Source organism: Dendrobates tinctorius, unplaced genomic scaffold (genome assembly GCF_039654945.1).
Source record: "Dendrobates tinctorius isolate UK_male_01 unplaced genomic scaffold, ASM3965494v1 ptg000160l, whole genome shotgun sequence".
Taxonomy (NCBI): Eukaryota; Metazoa; Chordata; class Amphibia; order Anura; family Dendrobatidae; genus Dendrobates; species Dendrobates tinctorius.
Window position 1 is genome coordinate 14,590,283 of NW_027361827.1, and position 21,524 is coordinate 14,611,806.

Consider the following 21,524-nt stretch of genomic DNA (forward strand, 5'->3'; position numbering starts at 1 on the left):
TCAATCTCCTTTCTAATTTCTCTCAGGTGTTCAGGGAGGTTGACATTAAGATTGGAGATGAGCGAATATGCTTGGAAAACTATTGCCAAATCAGATTGTGCCATATTCGTGATTAATTTTTGATGATCATTGCAGAACATATTCGCTCATCTGTACTCCTTTGACTCCAATGGCGTTTGGCTATGTTCTGCAAATAATGCAAAAATAGCGATCATAATCTGAACCGAATATTGAAATATTAGCTCATCTTTAATTAGGATCTCATGCTGGCCAGTAAATTTCTTTCACACCAAACTCGCCCAACCATGCCTTTGACCTTGCTTTATGCACTGAGGTTAGGTTCTGCAGGGACAGAAAAGGGTCTTGGCCAAACTGTTCCCACAAAGTAGGAAGTATAGAATTGTCCAAAATGTCTTGGCAGGCTGAAAAAGTAAGAATTTCCATTCATTGGAACCTAAGAAAGTTAAGCCACCCCTGAAAGTAACCCTATAGTTTGTAATAATACTTAAAGGTGTTGTCCGGTAAATTCTGAATTAGTAGGGGTGAATTTTCTGTTAATGATTATCTTGTCCTATATTGTAGAGACAGCATATTGATTTACACAGTGTGCAGAATTATTAAGCAAGTTGTACTTGAGAGGATTCTTTTTATTATTGAATAACAACTATGTTTTCAATCAACCCAAAAGACTCATAGTTATCAAAGCTTAATATTTTTGGAAGTTGGAGTGGGTTTTTTTTTTAGATTTGCCTATCTTAGGAGGATATCGGTGTGTGCAGGTAACTATTACAGTGCAGAATTATTAGGCAACTTAATAAAAACCAAATATATACCCATCTCACTTGTTTATTTTCACCAGGTAAACCAATAGAGCAACACAAAATTTAGAAATAAACATTCCTGACATTCAAAAACAAAACAAAAAAAATCAGTGACCAATATAGCCACCTTTCTTTACGATGACACTCAAAAGCCTTCCATCCATAGATTGTCAGTTGCTTGATCTGTTTACGATCAACATTGCGTGTCGCAGCCACCACAGCCTCCCAAACACTGTTCCGAGAGGTGTACTGTTTTCACTCCCTGTAGATCTCACATTTTATGAGGGACCACAGATTCTCTATGGGGTTCAGATCAGGTGAACAAGGGGGCCATGTCATTATTTTTTCTTCTTTTAGACCTTTGCTGGGCAGCCACGCTGTGGAGTATTTGGATGCATGCGATGGAGCAGTGTCCTGCATGAAAATCATGTTTTTCTTGAACGATACCGACTTCTTCCTGTACCACTGCTTGAAGAAGGTGTCTTCCAGAAACTGGCACTAGGTCTGGGAGTTGAGCTTCACTCCATCCTCAACCCGAAAAGGTCCCACAAGTTCATCTTTGATGATATCAGCCCATACCAGTACCCCACCTCCACCTTGCTGGCGTCTGAGTCAGAGTGGAGCTCTCTGCCCTTTACTGATCCAGCCTTGGGCCCATCCATCTGGCCAATCAAGATCCGCTCTCATTTCATCAGTGCATAAAACCTTAGAAAAATCAGTCTTAAGATATTTATTGGCCCTGTCTTGACGTTTTATCTTATGTTTCTTGTTGAAAGGTGGTCGTTTTTCAGCCTTCCTTAGCTTGGCCATGTCCCTGAGTATGGCACACTTTGAGCTTTTTGTTACTCCAGTAATGTTGCAGCTCTGAAATATGGCAAAACTGGTGGCAAATGGCATCTTGGCAGCTTCACGCTTGATTTTCCTCAGTTATTTTGCGCCTTTTTTTATCAACACGCTTCTTGCGACCCTGTTTGATATTTGTCATGAAACGCTTGTTTGTTCGATGATCACGCTTCAAAAGTTTGGCAATTTCAAGACTGCTGCATCCCTCTGCAAAGACATCTCACAATTTTTGACTTTTCAGAGTCCGTCAAATCTCTCTTCTGACCCATTTTGCCAAAGGAAAGGAAGTTGCCTAATAATTAAGCACACCTTATATAGGGTGTTGATGTCATTAGACCACACCCCTCCTCATTACAGAGATGCAAATCACCTGATTTACATAATTGGCAGTTGGCTTTCAAGCCTATACAGCTTGGAGTAGGACATGATGTATAAAAAGGATGATGTGATCAAAATACTCATTTGCCTAATAATTCTGCACCCAGTGTATATAGACACTGTAAAGAAAAATATTTCTCTTTTGTTGATATTGCAGGGCAACTGAACACTTACATCTAGCTTTTCCTACAAATTAATGAAAATTGCTGGGAACACTTGTTAATTGGCTTATTTTCAAGTTACACCTATAAGGCCAGGGTCACATGACCATAGATTCTCTCATCCAAAAGAATCTGGCCAATTTTGCTAATGACACTCTAAGCAACTTGGATCAGAGCTTGATAGGAGTTTCAGCATAGTGTGACCTGACTCGGTTGAGAGAACCGTTGCACTCTGTGAGGAGCATGTCTTCTCCATTTTGTGAGTCCACGGAAATCAGACTACACTTCGATGTCGTCCGAATGCAGTCCAATGTTTTACGCGTATCCATATTTCAGAGTGAAATTGCAGCAAGCTACAATTTTTTTCACGGACCGATTCTGTCAGTGAAAAAAAATCTGTCGTCAGCACTGCTCCATGGAATAACATTGGTCCGAGTGCTATCCGATAAAAATCGGATAGCACTTGTCTGATTTATAGTTACCTAACGAGTAAAAATTGTTCAAAGCAGAGAACCCCTTCAGCATGGCCTACTACATTCATGTCGCCTTTACACCAGTGTGACGCCATTCTGTTTTCAGTCCTGCCGTGCATGCTTTGGCATGTGTTGTGCATGTATGATGGTCGCTTTTTAAGTCTGTCACAGTAGAAGTTGAAACCTCTATGGATTTTACGGGTGTATCATTAACACCCACTTGTACTGGCTGGAGTGATGACTGACTTCTCATGTGTTTCTGATAATAGAAAGTGCAAGGACTTATTTACAAGTATAGCGCAAGTCAGGAGCGGATGTGTGGAGTAGGTTCATTGGGTTTTTCATCGCCCCTCACCCGGCAGATAATGGCTGTGACACACTGGACACACTGACAGGACCTGCCTCTAAAGCCCCCGTTACATACTGCGATATCGCTAGCAATATCGCTGTAAAGTCACCGATTTTGTGACGTTGCAGCGATATTGCTAGCGATATCGCTGCATGTGATACTTACCTCCGACCGTCTCCCTCGCTGGTTATCGCTGATCGCGCGAGAAGCTCCTGGACCATTCCTCGTCGGTCACTTCCTGCGGCGCTTCCTGTGGAGAGACGAGCGACGCGTGGAGCCGGGCGGCAGGACGCAGGATCGCCGCGTCTGACAGGTAAGTAGCAATCCCCGTCCCCAGCGATGTCGCTGGTGAGATCTGCCTGTGTGGCAGCTCACTAGAGACCACTTAGCGATGCACCAGCGATCCTGACCGCATCATATCGCTTGTCGGGATCGCTGGTGCATCGCTAGGTGTAACGGTACCCTAAGAGGCGGGGGGACAGAGCTCTGCCTGCCACTGTTAACTTATTAATAGTCTCTGTCAATCTCTTAACAGTGGCATTAGCAGCCCGCTGCAATGGGGCATGTCATTCTATGCACCCATCATCTGCCCCACACTGTGATCGTGGGGTGACGATGGGTTGGCATAACAGTCAGGGGTCTGTTCTAGAAATCTGTGCCTGTCATCTCGAAACTCATTTGAAAACCAGCCTTTGGCCGGGCTTCACAAGAGGTTATAATTTTTGCTCTATACTGTGGTATTGCTGTATATAGCATAAGCTATCAAACGACCACAGGTTAAAGTCCCCTAAAGGAAACAATAAGTTAAATTAAAAAGTTATAAAAGCAAAACAAAAAATTAAGATATGAAGAAAATAAAAAAGTACTTAGTTAAAAATAGATGAAAAAATACACAGGTTATCGACACAGTGATAAGTGTTAAAGATCAAAATATAGAATTAGTCAGTCCGATCGTTAAACACTGTAAACAAAAAATGTTTTTTTTAATGTTTTTAGGGAGTTGTAGTAACATGGCAAAAAATGCTGTAAGAAGAGACCAATTTGTCATATCTATCTAAAAATGGTTTTCAGTAAATATGTTGTCTTGCTGAAAAAGTTTGATATCGCCATAATCGTCCTGTCCTGAAGAATCATGTTGCCAAGTTATTTTTACAACACAATGTACACTGTAAAAACCATTCCCAATAAACAATGTCAGAATTTCGTTTTATATTTTTTTTTTTCACTCCAAATGGATTTTCTCCCCCCTTTTCCAGTGAACTAAGGGGTAAAATGAATGGTGTCTTTCAAAAATATGCAAAAAACATGCCCTCATATGTCTATTTGAACTGAAAAATAAAAAAGTTATGGTTCTCGGAAGAATAGGAAGGAATAACAGAAATTGACTATGTCGGGGAGGGGTTAAAGTGGTAACTTTGTGATCTTTTTATACAGTTCTCTTCTCTTTCTGTTCTCAATGCTTAGTGTGGCACACACAGTCACACAATGCAAAGCTTAAGGGCCCCGTTACATTTAGCGATGCACCAGCGATCCCGACAACGATACGACCCGGTCAGGATCGCTGGTGCATCGCTAAATGGTCGCTATTGAGCTGCCACACAGGCAGATCTAACCAGCGATGCAGCGACGCAGCAGCGGTCGTTACTTACCTGTCAGACGCGGCGATGATGAAGTCCTCCGCCCGCGCCCATGTGTCGCTCGTCGGCGCCAGCAGGAAGTCGCTGACTAGAAACGGCCCAGGACGATCTCGCGTGATCAGCGATAGCCAGCCGAGGAGAGGTGTCACATGTAGTGATATCACTAGCAATATCGCTGCTGCGTCACAAAATCTGTGACGCTTTAGCGATATTGCTAGCGATTTCGCTATTTGTGAAGCGCCCTTTAGTCAACTTCTCCCCTTTTTATCTGATTTTAAATGTGATTTTCATATTACCCACACCTGTTAATTGCCACAGGTGAGTTTGCAAGAGCACCACATGCTTGAAGCAAAGTTATTTACTCATATTTTTGGAAAGGTGACAACAATTTTTTCCAGAACATTTTTGGGGTTGTGTGAAATTATGTCCAATTTTTTTTGTGTTGTTCCAGTACATACAAAGGAAATAAACATGTACAACAAAAGTTCTGTACCGTACTTTTTCCCTCCCAAAATGTGGAGGAAAATGAGGGGTGCGTCTTATAGTCCCAATGTACCGACTGTGGTGGGGGACCGGTTTTGGTGGAGCAGCGGGTCACAGAGGCAGGAGCCAATGGCTGCTGCTAACTTCTCTGCCGGCTGCTAAAGAGAAATGAATATTCACTGCATTCCACACCCATGGGCGTGGAGGGCAATGAATATTAATTTATTTTTTGCATCCTGGTCTGATTGGCCCCATCCCATTCCTGGTATGATTGGTCTCATCTTTATACTTTGATGATTGGCCCCATCCTGTTCCTGGTATTTTTGGTCCCATCCCTGTCCTGATATGATTGGCCCCATCCTGTTCCTGGTATGCATGGCCTCATCAGAAAAGATTTAAAAAAAACAAACCATTACACTTACCTTCCTCCGCCCCCTCAGAATATCCTGCTCTGGTGCCAGCAACTGCTTAATGCTTGTAAGCGGTGCACGGTAGGGACGTCATGCGCTACTCACAAGCAGAGCACAGTGTCCGGAATACTCACAGGGACTGTTCATCGCAGAGAATAGTAGCGCGCAGTATCGGCTGGAGCCTTCCTGCTGCTGCCGGGGGTCACGTGTACCGATACTTAAGAGAAATGAATATTCATTTCTCTTAAGTATCCGCACACGTGACCGCCAGTAGCAGCAGGGAGCCAGTGGCTGACACTGCACGATACTGAACAGCAATGAATACCCACTGCTGTCTGTGATGAACAGTCCTGGTGAGTATTCCGGACGCTGTGCTCTGCTTGTGAGTAGCGCATGACGTCCCTGCCATGCGCCGCTTACAAGCATTAAACAGTTGCTGATGGGGCGATGCATATCAGTAATGGAATGGGGCCAATCATACCAGGATAAGGATGGGACTATGCATACCGGACCAGGATGGGGCCAATCCTACCATGATAAGGATGGGGCCATGCATACTTGGACAAGATGGGGACCCTGCATACCAGTATAGGGATGAGGGCGATCATTCTTTCCAGGATAAGGATGAGGGGGACCATTCCTACCAGGATAGGGATGAGGGGGCCATGCATACCAGGATAGGAATCAGGAGGCCATGCATACCAGGATGGGGATGAGGGGACCCCATATATACCAGGATAGGGATGAGAGAGACATGCATACCAGGATAGGGATGAGAGGGCCATGTGTACCAGGAGAGGGATGAGGAGCCATGCATACCAAAATGGGGATGAGGAGGCCATGCATACCAGGAGAGGGATGAGGGGGCCATGTATACCAGGATAGGGATGAGGGGCCATGTGTATCAGGATGGGGATGAGGGGACCATACTTACCAGGTTAGAGGAGATATTAAGTACAGAAATGACCACAGTTTTACTTCAGTTAATTTTTTTTTCCTAAGTTCCTCTAAAACCTAGGTGCGGCTTATGGTCCGGAGAGTCTTATAGTTTGAAAAATAGGTTAATTGCAATAATTTTCTAAAAGAAATACTTCATTCCTGGAACAATTTCAAAGGTGTCAACACTTTTGGTCATGATTGTATATATAATGTATGTATAGTACTGTGCAAATGTTTTTTGCAGGTGTAGAAAAAAACGCTGCAAATTAAGAATACTTTTTGAAATAGAAGTGTTACTAGCTGGTTTGTTTATCAATGAATGAAATGCAAAGTGAATGAACATAAGAAAAATGTAAATCAAAGCGATATTTAGTGTGACCACCCTTTTCCTCCAAAACAGCAAAACTTTTCTTAGGTATACTTGTACAAAGTCATAAATTTGTAGGATTATAGTCTGGTGTATGAGTAACCAGATATGCCAAGAAGGTGATAATAGTCATTATTCTCATTTGTTTGTTGAAGCAGTCATTGACTGAAACAGAAACATCTGTGGATATAGTGTAAAACTTAGTGAGGGAAAGCTAAACTCTGCTACAAAATTGAGGTTGTGAAAGACCATTTCACGTCACTGGACTTACACCATGGCAAGACTGAGCAAAGCGGCAAGACACAAACTAGCTTTACTGCATCAGCGAGGTCTCTCTCAGGAAAAGATTTAAAAGTTGACCTGAGGTTTAAAGTTCTGCTCTTCAAACTCTTTTGAAGAAGCTCTAAGAAATGGACAATGTTAAGGAACATAGATGGAGTTGTCGGCTAAGAAAACTTAGTGCAGCAAATGGAAGGCAAGTCATGCTTACTTTACTTGGAAATCATAAGGTTTCCATCAATGCCATTAGCTCGGAAATGGTAACAACCCGGCCATACCCATTTATTGTTTGTAGAAGTGTGGAGAGAAATGGTCTTCATTAAAAATTACTACCAAAGAAAACATACTTTAAACATGAAAGCAAGGCCATACATGAAAACATAGGAAATGGGGTGCAAAAAATGGACACAGGTGCACTGAATTGGTGAGTCAAAGTGTAAAATATTTGGCTGTAACAGAATGCAGTTTGTATGCCGAGGACAGGGGAGCACATTAATGCGTGTTTGCAGGCCACAGTGAAGCATGGTGGAAATTTCTTCTGAGTTTGGGGCTGCATTTCAGTAAGTGTATTTGGGCATTTGGTCTGGGTTAACTGTATCCTCAGTTCCGAGAAATACAGGCAGATACTTACCCATCATACAATATCAGAGATACGTTTGGCTGTAAATTTATTCTGCAACAGGACCATGACTTCAAAAATACAACCAATGCCATTAAGAGCTGTCTTTAGTGTAAAGAACAAGGTGACCTGGAAGTGATATGTCCCCAGCAGTGCCCTGATCTCAATATCATCGAGTCTGTGTGGAATTACCTGAAGAGACAGAAAGATTTTCACAAGCTTACATCCAGAGAAGATCTGCGTTCAAAAAACTGTATGTGCGCTTAGAAGAAACTATGGTATTTTGAAAGAAAGCAAAGGCCGTTGATGCCAAATATTGTTTTGATTTAGATTTCTCTTTTGTTGATTCACTTCACATTTTGTTAATTTGTACAAATACACTATTAAGTCCTCAATCAGTCATCCATTTGTCACTTGCATGTTGCATTTCTGTTTTTAAAGACTACAACATGTACCCATTATAAAACTGTTCACATGTCTGGGATTAACATTGTAATGGATAGGGAGAATCTTTGTAGTTTTATCTTTTTTTTTCTTCATCGGTGAAAACACACTGCCCAAGAACTGATGAAACCGATAAAAATCAGGGACGTGTGAATGAAGACGAACTCTCCTATCTTTGAAGGCATTTTTAGTTTCACTTATTACTGTGTAAACATCTTTTATAATACACAATTTCTTGTTAAGACTTAAATATAGTGGTTTTATGACGTTTCTTTTTTCATATAAACTTTACCCCACAGAACTTTCTTAGGTCTCCTTCAGACATCAGTTTTTCTTTTACGAGTTTTTTCTGTGATTTTCAGGGATAGAACTTGTACCTATTCTAGTCAGTGGGGCTGTTCACATGTCCGTGTATTTTTGCTGACTGAGAGGTCTGTACAAAATCTGTATGACTTGGATCCAAGTCTTGGATCAATATCACCAATAGAAGTCTATAGGTCCTTGAAAAAATCCAATAGCATTTGGTTGTCACATTTTTTTACCGAGTTATTGATATGACAGTGTTAGAAGCCTCTAATTTTTTTTTTTAAATGTATTTATCTAAGAAAGACTGATGAAACAATGACAAAAAAATTTGCTGGTGAAAACTGACACTAATCAAGCCCTGATGAAGCTCAGACCCATTTTCTTGTACATCTAGCGTCTGAATGAGCCTTTATTACTATTGATTACTATTTTAAGGTAGGTAAGATATGTTGTATCCGTATGTGGGAAAGTGAATGATCTTGAAGTACAATAAAATTTCAATCCACTCCCTGGTATTTCTCCACCTCTTTGAATTTCACGTGGGGTGTTTTATATACTTTCTAAAATCTACCCTAAAGACACAGCTGACAACGTTGGGTTCCACAAATACAGAAGTCCCTTGTATTACTAGTATTTTCCACTTTATCTATCCCAGAGCTTTGTGTAGATGGCTTGTAATGTAAACTGTGCGCTTTTGTCAGTGCCAGTGCCCTGTGTCAGGATGCGATGAAGTGTCTTTTCCGCAAATCATTTATTTATGCCTGTTGTTTCTTTTAAGTCTTGTCCATTGTATGGCTATTTAATGAGTTGTGTATCCACCAAGTTAGTCAAAGATCTGCCTGAAACATTTTTTCCTCTCTCATTCCCACCTCCCCCCTCCCAAACCAACTTTTGTTATGTATTGCCTTGCTAATCCTTGTGTTGAGCGGTATCAGACATCACCTTTCTTGGGGGCAGATAGTCCACTCTTCCGCTTTCTTTGTTCATGCTCTGCTTTTAATAGGAGAAGTCAACGGGGAGGACAAAAAGAGACTGAAAGTTGTATTTAATCAGGGTCAGAAGGGTGGTGTTCAGACTGACGGGCCCACAGGCAGACTGGCCTTTTATGCTTGCCGACACAGATGGCCCGGTAGCATTCATGGAAAGGCAGAGAATGCTTTCCCAGTCGAAGGCCATTGTAGGCCAGCATCGTTACACTTGATGAGGGTTACCAGGGGCAACAGACAAGTATCGCCAGAACCGTGTGATCACTAGCCTGCGCCATTGAGTTAAAGCATGTCTTTCCTTTGGGTTCTCTAGAAAGTAAATGCTCATGTATTCCATTAGACTTCTTTTATTAGATGTAATTTGTTTCCGGACCGTTTTGCAATCTGCTCTTTTTTTTTTTTTTAGCAGTAGAATTAGTTTTTTTTTTCATGGCCATGGTAAATTTGATCATGACTTATTATGTGCACTATAATAATAAAGAACGCAATTGTGCCTCATTGCCTTATATTAGGTAATATTTATAATTTCCTATTATTTACTAGCCATCATTCTTTTATAATTACTAACTGCTGAACATATTCTTTCCACTTTTACAGCTATCTGTTCCTTTCTAAAACTGCCCTTTAAAACTGGTGGTTGATAACATAAATTCTAATAATATACAAAAAAGATGATTCTTGTAATTTTTTTTTTTAATTTTTTTTTATTATTTGCTCAATGAGTATTTTTCGTGCTGTCTATTTTACAAGTTAACCTTTTCTCACTTTTGCTAGTTGTGCTATATGGGTTTTTTCCAGACTGGCTTTTTTCCCCCCCTTTTCTCTCTGGGGTGTAACAAAGGTTAACTGAAATTTCTTCTGTTCCGTACCTGAACAAATCAGCAGTTTGTGGAGGAAATCCCATTGATGGCTGGTAAGAGTGACAGACCCTATTTAAAGAACTCTCCCAACTGTGTGGCAGTCCAAGCATGCCTGGAGTTTAACTCTTCCTGTGGTCACTGTCATTGTAACCTGCCAAAGAAAAGAAAGTACACTTTGCTCTGTGAATCTTAAGAACTCAATGAACTTTTAATAAAAAAAAGTAACTAGAAAACATTAAAACATTAAAACTATAGACTATAGTGCAAAAGTATTAAAATAAGCAAATTAATACTTTTAAAACAATTGAGTATTTTCTTTGCCAGGCATAGAATGATAAACAAACATTTTGTCATATTTCCATACTCTAGGAAACTTGAATACTTTTTTTTTGCTTGAATTTGAATTTTTTAGTTTTTTTTTTTTTTCGTTATTGATAAGACATTATGTTTTATACTAGTTTAGAGTTATATAAAATTTACTATAAGTTGTCAGATACATTAATTTCCCTGGAAAACTACCTTCCTTTATCACAAGACCAAAACCTTATAGTCACACAATTTATTGATGTGATGCTGTTTTTTGTTAACATTGTGAAGCTTTGGTACATATATTACTTGCTTAGTTATAGGCCATATTGTACAAATTATTCGTATAATATCATATTAGTCCATTGTAATCTGCTCTGATGAAAATATTTAAATTATATTTTTTTACACAAGAAGGGATCTTTGTGTGTGTGTATGTGTGTGTGTGTGTATATATATATATATGTATATGTGTGTATGTATGTATTCATATATGTGTGTGTTTGTTCCATCTGACCTATAATTATAGTAATTCTTTGGAATATCCATCAGGTCTTTACCTCTGCATTATAGTCGTAAAACGGTTTCATCGGTTTTGGGATCGACATCTCGACCATGGCTCAGTGTTCAGTTCCTTGTTGGTAGACTGAACCTTATTGAATATGGCATTTTGTGAACTCCTCTCTTAAATAGTTTGTTTCACTCTTGACTTGGCCTGGAGTCAATTCTTTACTCTCATATCCTAATCAGTCAGGAAAAGTATGGCCAATAAGTTGAACAAGTAATTAGAAGACTTCATTGGTATATAGATATACAGAATGATACACGCAGTGCTGTAGTGCCTTCTAGCAATGCTTTATCCTGCACGTGCACTTTATATGTAATGAACGAACAGGTGTATTTGGCTGTGTGTGTATATATATATATTGTGTGTGTATATATATATATATATATATATATATATCCGTTTCTGTGCTTTTAGCTCTCAATAGATGTGCATGGAATAAAAGCTCATTGATTAACAAGTTATTAACCAGCATAATAACTGACTCATTATCGATGACTTCTCATTTTATGCATTTCATGAAAGAGCATTACTGAAAGACTTGGATACGCACGCACTCCTCGCTCATATAACGGCGAACAGACAAAACAGTTGAAAAACAGATTTCTGGATTTAAAGAAAAAGGGGGAAGCATAATTGTTAGTCTGACAATTGTTAGTCTGTTGTGTCCACAAATGATTAGTAAGCGCATAGTAAACACTAGGGTGATGACAATTTTAAAAATTTTGCAAAACGAAAATGAAACCCCTTACATTGGAGGAACAATTGCATTCAAATGACATTAGTATCATCAAATTTGTAAAATATTCAAAAAAGTTCCCCCTCTTTTTCAAAAGATTTTTCGTCTTTTAATTTTAATCTTTAAAGAAAATATCTTTCTAAGTTGTAACAAAAAGTGGTATTTTATTCACATCTAGAACATTCTGGAATATTTTAAAATATTTTGGAACTTAGTATTATCTTTTCATTTTCAGTGCAAAGCTTCAAGTTTTACGATCAAAAAGTGCATTCAGAAAATGTCTTCTAGAAATTCCAGCAACAGTGTAAAAGCAAACAGGTCTATCTGGACGAGGAATCTGCCCTCCTATTGTCATCATAAAAGATAATAATGCAAAATTGCATGTCCTTTTTTGGCGGAAAAATACCATTTTTTGCCTTATTTCATTTGAATGAAAGGGGGAACTTTTTTTTAAAAAACAAAAAAAGCAATACTTATTCTTAAATAACCCATAAAAGTTCCTCCATTGCACATGGTTTCATAAAAAAAAAAATTTTGTCATTACACTAGTACACACACAAAGCTGTAGTGGAAATGACCTGTTGGCAGAAGTACAGACAGTTTTTTTTATACTTTATCACTTTTGCTTGGCTATTCCTGACCTTTTTTAAAGATTGATCTGTGGAAGGGCACGATTTGTGGCAATCTCATTTGACAGTGTGGGCATTGTTTTTCGTCACATTGATTATTGCAGTGCCCGCTCAATCCCTATAGTAGTTTTTCATGGAAGCCTTCCAGTACAGATTTGAAACAAAGGTGTTTTAATGGAGTTGAGCTGTGTAAGTTTGTAGCACCCCATTGTTTTACCATGTACTTTTCTGCAGTGATTACAAGAGGTCACTGCCCCCAATTTACACAGTGTTGTGAATGTCTCTCTGGTGCATAATAATGCAAGCATGAAAAACAGATTTTTGGCAAGCGTTGGGCATAACTGTCATGGCGTGCCCTGAATTTCCTGAAACAGAAAAGCAGCTTTACTCTTTCCATCTGTAAGAAGTCATTTTTAGATCAGTATTTAATTTTAGGAGTTTTTTTTTTTTTAATAAGTATCCAAGAAAGTTGGTCATTAGAAATCATACCGTTGTCTTTTTCACTGCTATCTCTTCCCTTTTTGCTGTTTTATGGAAATCACAGAAAAGAATATTTTCTGTGCAGCTTTTCTGTATTATTGCAGCCCTACGTGCTTGTTTAAAAGGGAGGATCACCCGTAACATATAAAGGGGTTGTCTCACAAAGTAGATTTACCTTTTACAGTTAAATCCAGACCATTCTCACTTTTTTAATTTACATTTGTTAAGAAAATGCTTGTCACCAAATATGCCAGAAATTACTTTAGAATTTCACCCACTTGGGTTTCTGTTGCATGCATGGTTCATACACCATCTACCTTGGCTACTGATGACAAAGGTGGAGGGTGGCTGTAGTTTCATTTTTTGTGTTGGAACAAAACAGTGCTAAAATCAGCCAAATACTCGCTAATCAGTCTGCATTTTAGGTATTTAGAACGAAAAAAGTGTCAAATACCTTAATAGGAAGGCATGGCGGCCATACCTAGTAGTGTACCACCATATTAGCACATATTCCACTTCATGTACATAATATCAGAAGGAGAACAAAAGGAGTAATGGATTCAGATATTTATAAAAAAAATACTAATTTTATTAGGTAGCAATCAATATAAATAGTGTACAAAAAGCATCATAGCAGGACACACAAGAAAATGGGTTAAGTAACCCATGCATAAAAAGACCCCATACCCATAGGGTTATCAAAATTATGAGTCACAAAATATGACAACCCTTACAGGGGGTAAGAAGTACGCCAGACAAAGCAACCACCATCCCATGTGGGGAAAGTTGTACTGTCAAGACAAGCGCTTACCAGGGGAAGTATGCACGGGCACCTAAAGGAGGATAAAACCGTCCCCGACACGCGTTTCGCATCCGCTCTGGTCGCTCTCTCAAGGGGAGTCCCCTTGAGAAAGTGACCAGAGCGGACGGGAAACGTTCGTCGAGGACGGTTTTATCCTCCTGTAAGGGTTGTCATATTTTGTGACTCATAATTTTGTTAACCCTATGGGTACGGGATCTTTTTATGCATGGGTTACCTTAACCCCTTTTCTTGTGTGTCCTACAACTCTGCTATGATGCTTTTTGTACACTATTTTTATTGATTGTTGCCTAATAAAATGAGTGCATTTTAGGCATATATATTTAAAAAAAACAAACTTCTGTGGTTGGACAACCTCTTTAGTTTTGGAGTTCTCATTATTCCTGTCTATTCTGTTAATGCCCTGGAAGAGGGATGGCTTAGCTGTCTTTCACTCATGGGCAATACTGTGTGATAAAAAGCACTGTTTGGATTATATAAATTAGGAAACTGTTATTTCATGGTAAACTAGGAACCGTATTTGACTTATAATAAAATTGTGGTGTTTGCAGACCTGGCTATTGTCTAAACTATATCTGTCTCTGTTCCTATAGATGACACTGGAGAGGGATGGTCCATTATTGAGCGAGATTTAGAAGTAAGTATAAAATTCAGTTTGTAAAAATCTACAAAAAGTAATGTAAATATTGCACAGTTCTTCTCTTACCCTGAAGGGGGAAAATAAAATCCAAGTTATATGAAAAGTCTTCATCGTAAGAAGGGAACCGATTCTGGTATAGAAAGTGCTTTCTTTGCTATGCTATATTCATTGCTTTATTGAATATATAGAATAAAACATCTACGTGCCACTGGCAGTAAGCACTTCCAAAATCACATGTGCATGTATGGCTTCTGCATGGAAACTTTGCTTCAGTCACGGCAAATATTCAATAAACAGATAAAGATACCAACTAAATTAGCTATAATTTTCCAACTGACCTAATAAAGTAACTTCATTAGAGGTTTTATAATAAAGTGCAAAATATACAAGTTGAGATATCACTGTAATTGTCCATTCAGAAATCCAAAGCATCATAATACTAAAATCTGAAGGTTTTTGCCCTGGAAAGCGAGCAGTTGTCTTTCTTGAGCTATATATCTTTTACATCCTACTTGCTTGTTATTCATAAATCATTGCAAAGTCAAAAACTATTTTCAAAAACTTGGCTTTACTACAGAAGCCTACTGGAGCAAGATGTACCAGATTTATAAAAAGCGTCATGTCTCAATCCATCACTATTTTACTCCAATTGTTAGGCCTCGTGCACACTTTCAGTACTTGGTCAGTATTTTACATCAGTATGTGTAAGCCAAAAACAAGAGTGTGTGATAAATGCAGACGTGTTTCTATTATACTTTCCCTCGTGAACGTGGAAAATGCATCAGGCTTTGGTTGACCCTACCTTTAAAAATAAAAATAAGAAAAAAAAATTTCTGAAACAAAACAGGAGGAATGCACCGTAAACTGCAACTTTTTTCAACTTGGAAAGTACAGCTCAGATTATGATATATATACTCTCACCCACACCAATACATTGTATGGAAAATCCATTTGAAGCATCTTTTTAACAATCCATGGTACAGTTGAGAAATGGATGTTATTTTTAAATTAAAATTGGAATATTTAAAAGACACAAAGCATAATTATATTAATATAATTGTTACTCATAGAATAAAAGTGTAAAAATATGCTGTAAGGGTATAGACCTCAAAATGCCCCAGGATTTAAAAGATAACTTGTACTGAAAATCGGCTTCAATTTTACCATTGACTACCATTGCTTCTGTCTAAACTAATGATGAATATGTATGCTCATTATCAAGTGCTTATGGATTTCATTCTAAGATGCCCAATTTATTTTAAATGTTGACAATAAGTTTTTCCCAAAGCACATTGCATTGTATTCTAGTATCAGTCGTGATTTTAGTTTTTTTCTGTTCTTAAAATATAAGAATAGGCTCTCTTCCCGACATGGCCAATTCTGCATTTTTGCAATTAAGTTTTTTCTTCTATCTTATTCAAAGAGCCATACATTTTTTTTATTTTTTTTGTCTACATAGACATAATGGTTTTTTTTGTGGGAAGAGTTGTACTTTTGAATGACTTTTGAAAAATTCCCAAGTGTGGTGAAATTGCGGAAAAAAACACACAATTCTGGCATGTTTTGAGAACTGTTTTTACGGCATACATTGTATGTTGCAAATAACCTGACAGTATGATTCTCCTCATCAGTACGATTACTGCAATACCAAACGTGTCCAGTTTTTTTATGATTATTATTATTATTATTTTAGTGGTAAAAAAAATTCTGAAATTTGTAAAAAAATAAATAAATTTTGGGGGTATTATGATGTTATTTTCCAAGACCTGTAATGTTTTCATGTTTCGGTCGATAGAGCAGTGAGAGGGCATATTTTTTGCTGAGCGAGACAAAGTTTTTATTGATACTATTTTGAAACAGATATAACATTTTGATTGCTTCTTAAAGCATTTTTTCCGGTATCGCGGTGACCCAAAAAACACAATTTTATTGTTTTTTTTAAATTTTTTCAGAGGTTTACCATGTTAATTATTTTTATATTGTATCATCGTATTTTTATGAATGAGGCAATAGCACGTGTAATTGTTATTATTTTTATTTTGAATGGGGAGGCAGAGGGGTGGATTTGAATTTTTTGTTTTCTTTCATATTTTTAAAACTTTTTTACTGTATTTGTTAGTCCCCTTTGGGGAATTGAACTTGGGATCATCTAGACATTTGTGTTAGTATTGCTGCATATAGTAATAATCCCAGTCACCAGAAATGCCTGCATGATGAAACTGTATGTACTATACCACTGGGGAGAGACAAAATCTAATATCATATATACTGATGATTACTGCATGGCTTCTTTCACACAGGGTATGTGTACACAAAGTTTTTGAGACTGTCAAAAATGCTGCGTTTTCTAGTGGAAATCACTTCATAATACTCTCCTCCTCCTTTATTGAGTTTTTCGTTTCCTGAAGTGTTACTTAGGGTGGTTTAGAAGAATTTTTCATCTATTTATGGAGAGTTTTTTTTCTCTGAAGCATGGTTTGCAGCCTTTTGATTGGACGGTGCCTAATTTGGAGCGTTTTCCATCAAAAGACTGTCTAAATAAGTGACATTCATGAAAAAAACCTCATGAGACTGTTGGCAAGGCAGAGAGGAATGAACAGCATGGTAAAATCTATGTATCAAGATGGAGTCAGTATGGAAGAAAATAGGTGGCTGAACTGCATAGATGTAAGTACGCTATAAATTAATTGCTGAGCATGATAGAAAATCATGTGTAGCTGCAGGAATGGAAATTATCTGGACTGCTTCTTTAAGACCTAATCCGCCATACACAAATGTGTAGCAGGTGTATGGAGATGGCTCACTGGGTGAGCCCACCTCATACTCTGCTGAAAATGGCTTTGTCACACAGTCAGGACCTGCCTGTAATATCCACAAGTGGGACGGAGCTCCATCTGCAATTGTTAATGCCGTTGTCAAACTCCATATACTTAGTGGGGGCGCATCATTTTTTGTGCCTGTTGCCACCCACGTGACACGATCATGGGTTGCAGATGGTTGCAATGACAGCTGGGAGTCTGTTAAAGAACTCGTTGCCTGTCATTATGGAGTTGCCCTAAAGCCTAGCCTGTGGTAGGGCTTTAAAGGATACCATGATTTTTACGATATGTGTCAATACTGTGATATTTCTGTGTACAGTGCAAGCCATTCGATAATTGCAGATTTAATTCTAGTAAAGAAACCAATAAATAGTCAGATTTAAAAAAAAAAATGAAAAAAAAAAACCCCCAAAAGGTACGAATTTACCTCATTTTTCTCTATTTAAAGTAGTGATGATAATAAAAAATGAAAATATTAAAAAATACACGTTATCGCTGCATACATAAGTTAAATCTATAAAGGAAAAAAAAAGTTTGGCAAACAGAAAAAAATTCCAAACGCCAAAATTGCGTTTTTCCTTTTATCCATGACAGCACACCTGAGAGGGGGATCCACCCTGCCAGGAACCTACTGCTTCAGTTGGGTTCCTGTCCTCGATGGGAATCCCATTCGGCGGCGGTGCCGGTCACAGGAAGAGAGAGAGGTCCCGGATCCGTCCCGGCACGGGAAGAACAGGGTCCATACCTGTAGCGTCTGGCGTCCGGAAGTGCAGTCCACGGGTCCCCCCGGGGCTTAGTGATCGCGCGGGCGGCATCTGCATGAGAGCCTGAAGGAAATCACCACGCCCCCCCCCTGAGCTGGCTCTCACTGATTCAGCGAGGAAGAGCGGGCGGGGACTACTTCCGGGTACCACTGACATCATGGGCGCCGCAATGAATTGTGGAAGCGCGCCCTGATGACGTCAGAAAGACGCTGAGAACATGGTGCCCAGCGCGATGCCGGATGGCTTTTTTTCTGATTGAAGGCATGCGGTCTGGCCAGTGGTCGCAGGGGGGAGGGGCATCTCTCACCCGGATTGAGGCTGCCTATTTTAAGGCGGACGCCAGGGAATCAGGCTGCTGGCAAAAATGAAGCCAGAGCAGTGGCATTCACTATCGCCACCGCCACTACCTCCAGCACAGTCCAAGGCTCACCAACAGCAGGATCGCAAAGGTGCCAGAAGCAGCAGTCGCCCCAGCTACAAGTCTGGGGACTCCTCAGTGTCCAGAGAAGACGCATTACGTGTCCCTCCACAGCCTCCAAGTCCGGTACCCTTGGTTATCAGCGGGTGGTAAATGATCTTCGTGAATGATAGCTAGGTCATTAATAGGCCCCTATTGTCTGCTTGAATCTGCAGGAAAGGCCTGAGAAATCTGGGGCAAAGAAGAATAACAGAGTCTGTGCACTGTGTAAAATTCCCTTAGCAAGGGATTCGCAGAAGGACTTATGTTCCAACTGCATCCAGAGAACTATTGCGGAGGAGACCCCAAATTTTGCAGCTAGCCTTAGGTCGGCTATTAGGTCGGTAGTGGAAGGCTCCCTTAAAACCCAACTAAAGAAAGAGAAGAAGAGGTTTGAAGATTTTCCATCTAACTCAGACTCTTCCTCGGTCTCGTCTCAGGGTCAGGTGCAGGCTGAATCCCCTTCCTCCTCCTCCTCAGATAGAGACATGGGAGGTAAACCTTGTTTTCCCATAGAAGACACGGACGGTCTCCTTAAAGCCATCAGGGTAACGATGGGTCTAAAGGAAGAAAAAATGGCCAAGTTCATGGAAGATGTTATGTTTGGGGGATTGCAGGAGAGGAGAAAGCAGACCTTCCCAGTTAATGACTAGGTCCGAGCGCTCATTAATAGAGATTGGAAGAAACCGGAAAAATCAGGAGTTCTGCACTCCTCCTCTAAAAAGAAGGTATCCTTTTGAGGAAAAGGATACAGAAATGTGGGACAAGGTACCAAAAATTGATGCGGCATTGTCCAGGTCGTACAAAAAAAACGGCATTGCCCTTAGAGGACTCCGATGTACTCAGGGACCCGTTGGATAAAAAAGCAGATTCTTACCTGTGACATACATGGGAAGCTGCAGCGGGGGGATTAAGACCCGCAATAGCTGGAACATGCACGGCACGTTCCTTAATGATCTGGCACCAGCAGCTTGATGAACAACTCTCTTCCAAAGTGTCGAGGGAGAAGATCCTGTCTGATATGTATCTTTTACATGGGGAGGCAGCTTTTTTGCCAGACACAGATGCTGATTCCATGAGGCTAACAGCTAGAGCAGCTGGGTTATCGAACGCCGCAAGACACATCTTATGGCTTAAAGCCTGCCCTGGTGATCTACAGTCCAAGGTCAAGCTATGCGCTCAGCCATGTGATGGCCACTTTCTGTTCGGGAAGAATCTGGACGGCCTCACTCTGGGATTCTGGGAGGCATCTTATAGCCTCATTGTAGGGTCATTCCTCATCGCTTATACTTTGACCCTTGGCCGAGTGTGTGTGTGACCCTGGTGTGTCTGTGCCTGCACTTTGTGTCAGTGCTACTTTATGCTTGTTTGGTTTTGATCTGGTTCTGTCCATGTTACGAGTTTTGCCAGTCTCCTATACTGTGCTGCTATCTCCATGTATGACTTATTGCCTACGTTCTGGCTATTCTCTGCTCGTCCCTCTTGTACTGCGCTGCTATATCTGTATATTACTCATTGCCTACATTCTGACTATTCTCTGCTCGTCCTTCTTGTACTGCGCTGCTATCTCTGTGTATTACTCATTGCCTACATTCTGACTATTCTCTGCTCGCCTCTCTTGTACTGCGCCGCCCTCTCCGTGTATGACCTCAGCTTGTCTGACCTGAATTCCATTCTCCTCTACTCCAGGATCCCTGTAGTAGCATTCTGCACTCATTCCCAGCAGCAGGACGCAAAGCCCCACGCACTGTGGTCACATGATCGTAGGTCCTTGTGCTTCTTACTACCTTCAGCGTCCCAGGTCCCTTCTTTCTGAGCTTTCCCTGCAGCATCTGACCCCGGGCTCCCTCGCAGTGTGGGTGAGTCACCTTGCTCAGCCATGGCAGTTCGCTGACACTGACAGCATCCTGACAATAGGACTCCGGATTCATGTTCAGCGGGTCCGCCTCTACATCCAAGAAATCCCCACAATGACACCCGAATCCCGTGGGGATTCAAGCTCAGGCCTGGGAAAACATCTCTTCCAACACCTGGATCCTAAACATAGTGAAGGAAGGCCTGAAGATACAATTTTATCATCCAAGAGCAACCTTTGTAATAACCCCCATCAGGAGGGGGATAGGAGAACAATTGGCCCTCGAAACAGAAATCTTGAGTCTGCTAGACAAACAGGTCTTGTCCGAAGTCCCGAACGGACAGAAGGGGAGGGGGTTCTACTTCTCCCTCATCTTAAAAAAAAAAAAATGGACGGCTATTTCAGAACGATCATAAATCTCAGAGGTCTGAATCGATGGGTGGAAAATCATACCTTCATAATGGAGTCAGTGACTACAGCCATAAAACTTCTATATCACAACGGTTTTATGGCGGTAATCGATTTAAAGGATGCCTATTATCATATTGCCATCCATCCAGGCTATCAAAAATATTTGAGGGTGGCCCTATATATCCGGGGCAATCTAAGGCATTTTCAATTCAGGGCCCTTCCCTTTGGACTATCAATAGCCCCAAGGGTGTTCACCAAAGTCATAGCAGAGATGACAGCCGTTTTCCGAATCCAGAACACAATTATAGTGCCCTATTTGAGTGACTTCCTGATAGTGGGGGACTAGGGGGACCATTGTGCTATGCAGTTGAGACAGGTGACCAAAACCCTACAAGAATTGGGGTGGATGGCAAATACCCAAAAATCAAGATTGCAACCCCTGAGGAGACAGGCCTTCCTAGGGTTTATCCTGGACTCCGAATTACAAGCCTGTCTTCTACCCGAGTGCAAGATAGAAAAGGTAACCTGACCTCAGCAGCTATAGAACATATGACCCTGAAAAATGCAGTGTCACTGTTGAGGACCCTGACGTCCTGTATCCCACCAGTCAGGTGGGTCCCAATTCCACACCTGACATCTACAGTGGGAAATCCTATCAGCACAAAAACTGCTAAGAGGGCGTTT

At 40.3% G+C, this 21,524-nt stretch overlaps 1 protein-coding gene across 1 annotated transcript in view; it reads left to right on the forward strand.

Moving 5' to 3' along the window:
* ZCCHC7 (zinc finger CCHC-type containing 7) overlaps positions 1 to 21,524 on the forward strand; it is a 248,801-nt gene that overhangs the window by 82,635 nt on the left and 144,642 nt on the right. The window contains exon 3 of the mRNA XM_073549660.1: positions 14,488 to 14,531. Within this exon, the coding sequence (XP_073405761.1) occupies positions 14,488 to 14,531 (44 nt within the window). The remainder of the gene's footprint in view (positions 1 to 14,487; positions 14,532 to 21,524) is intronic.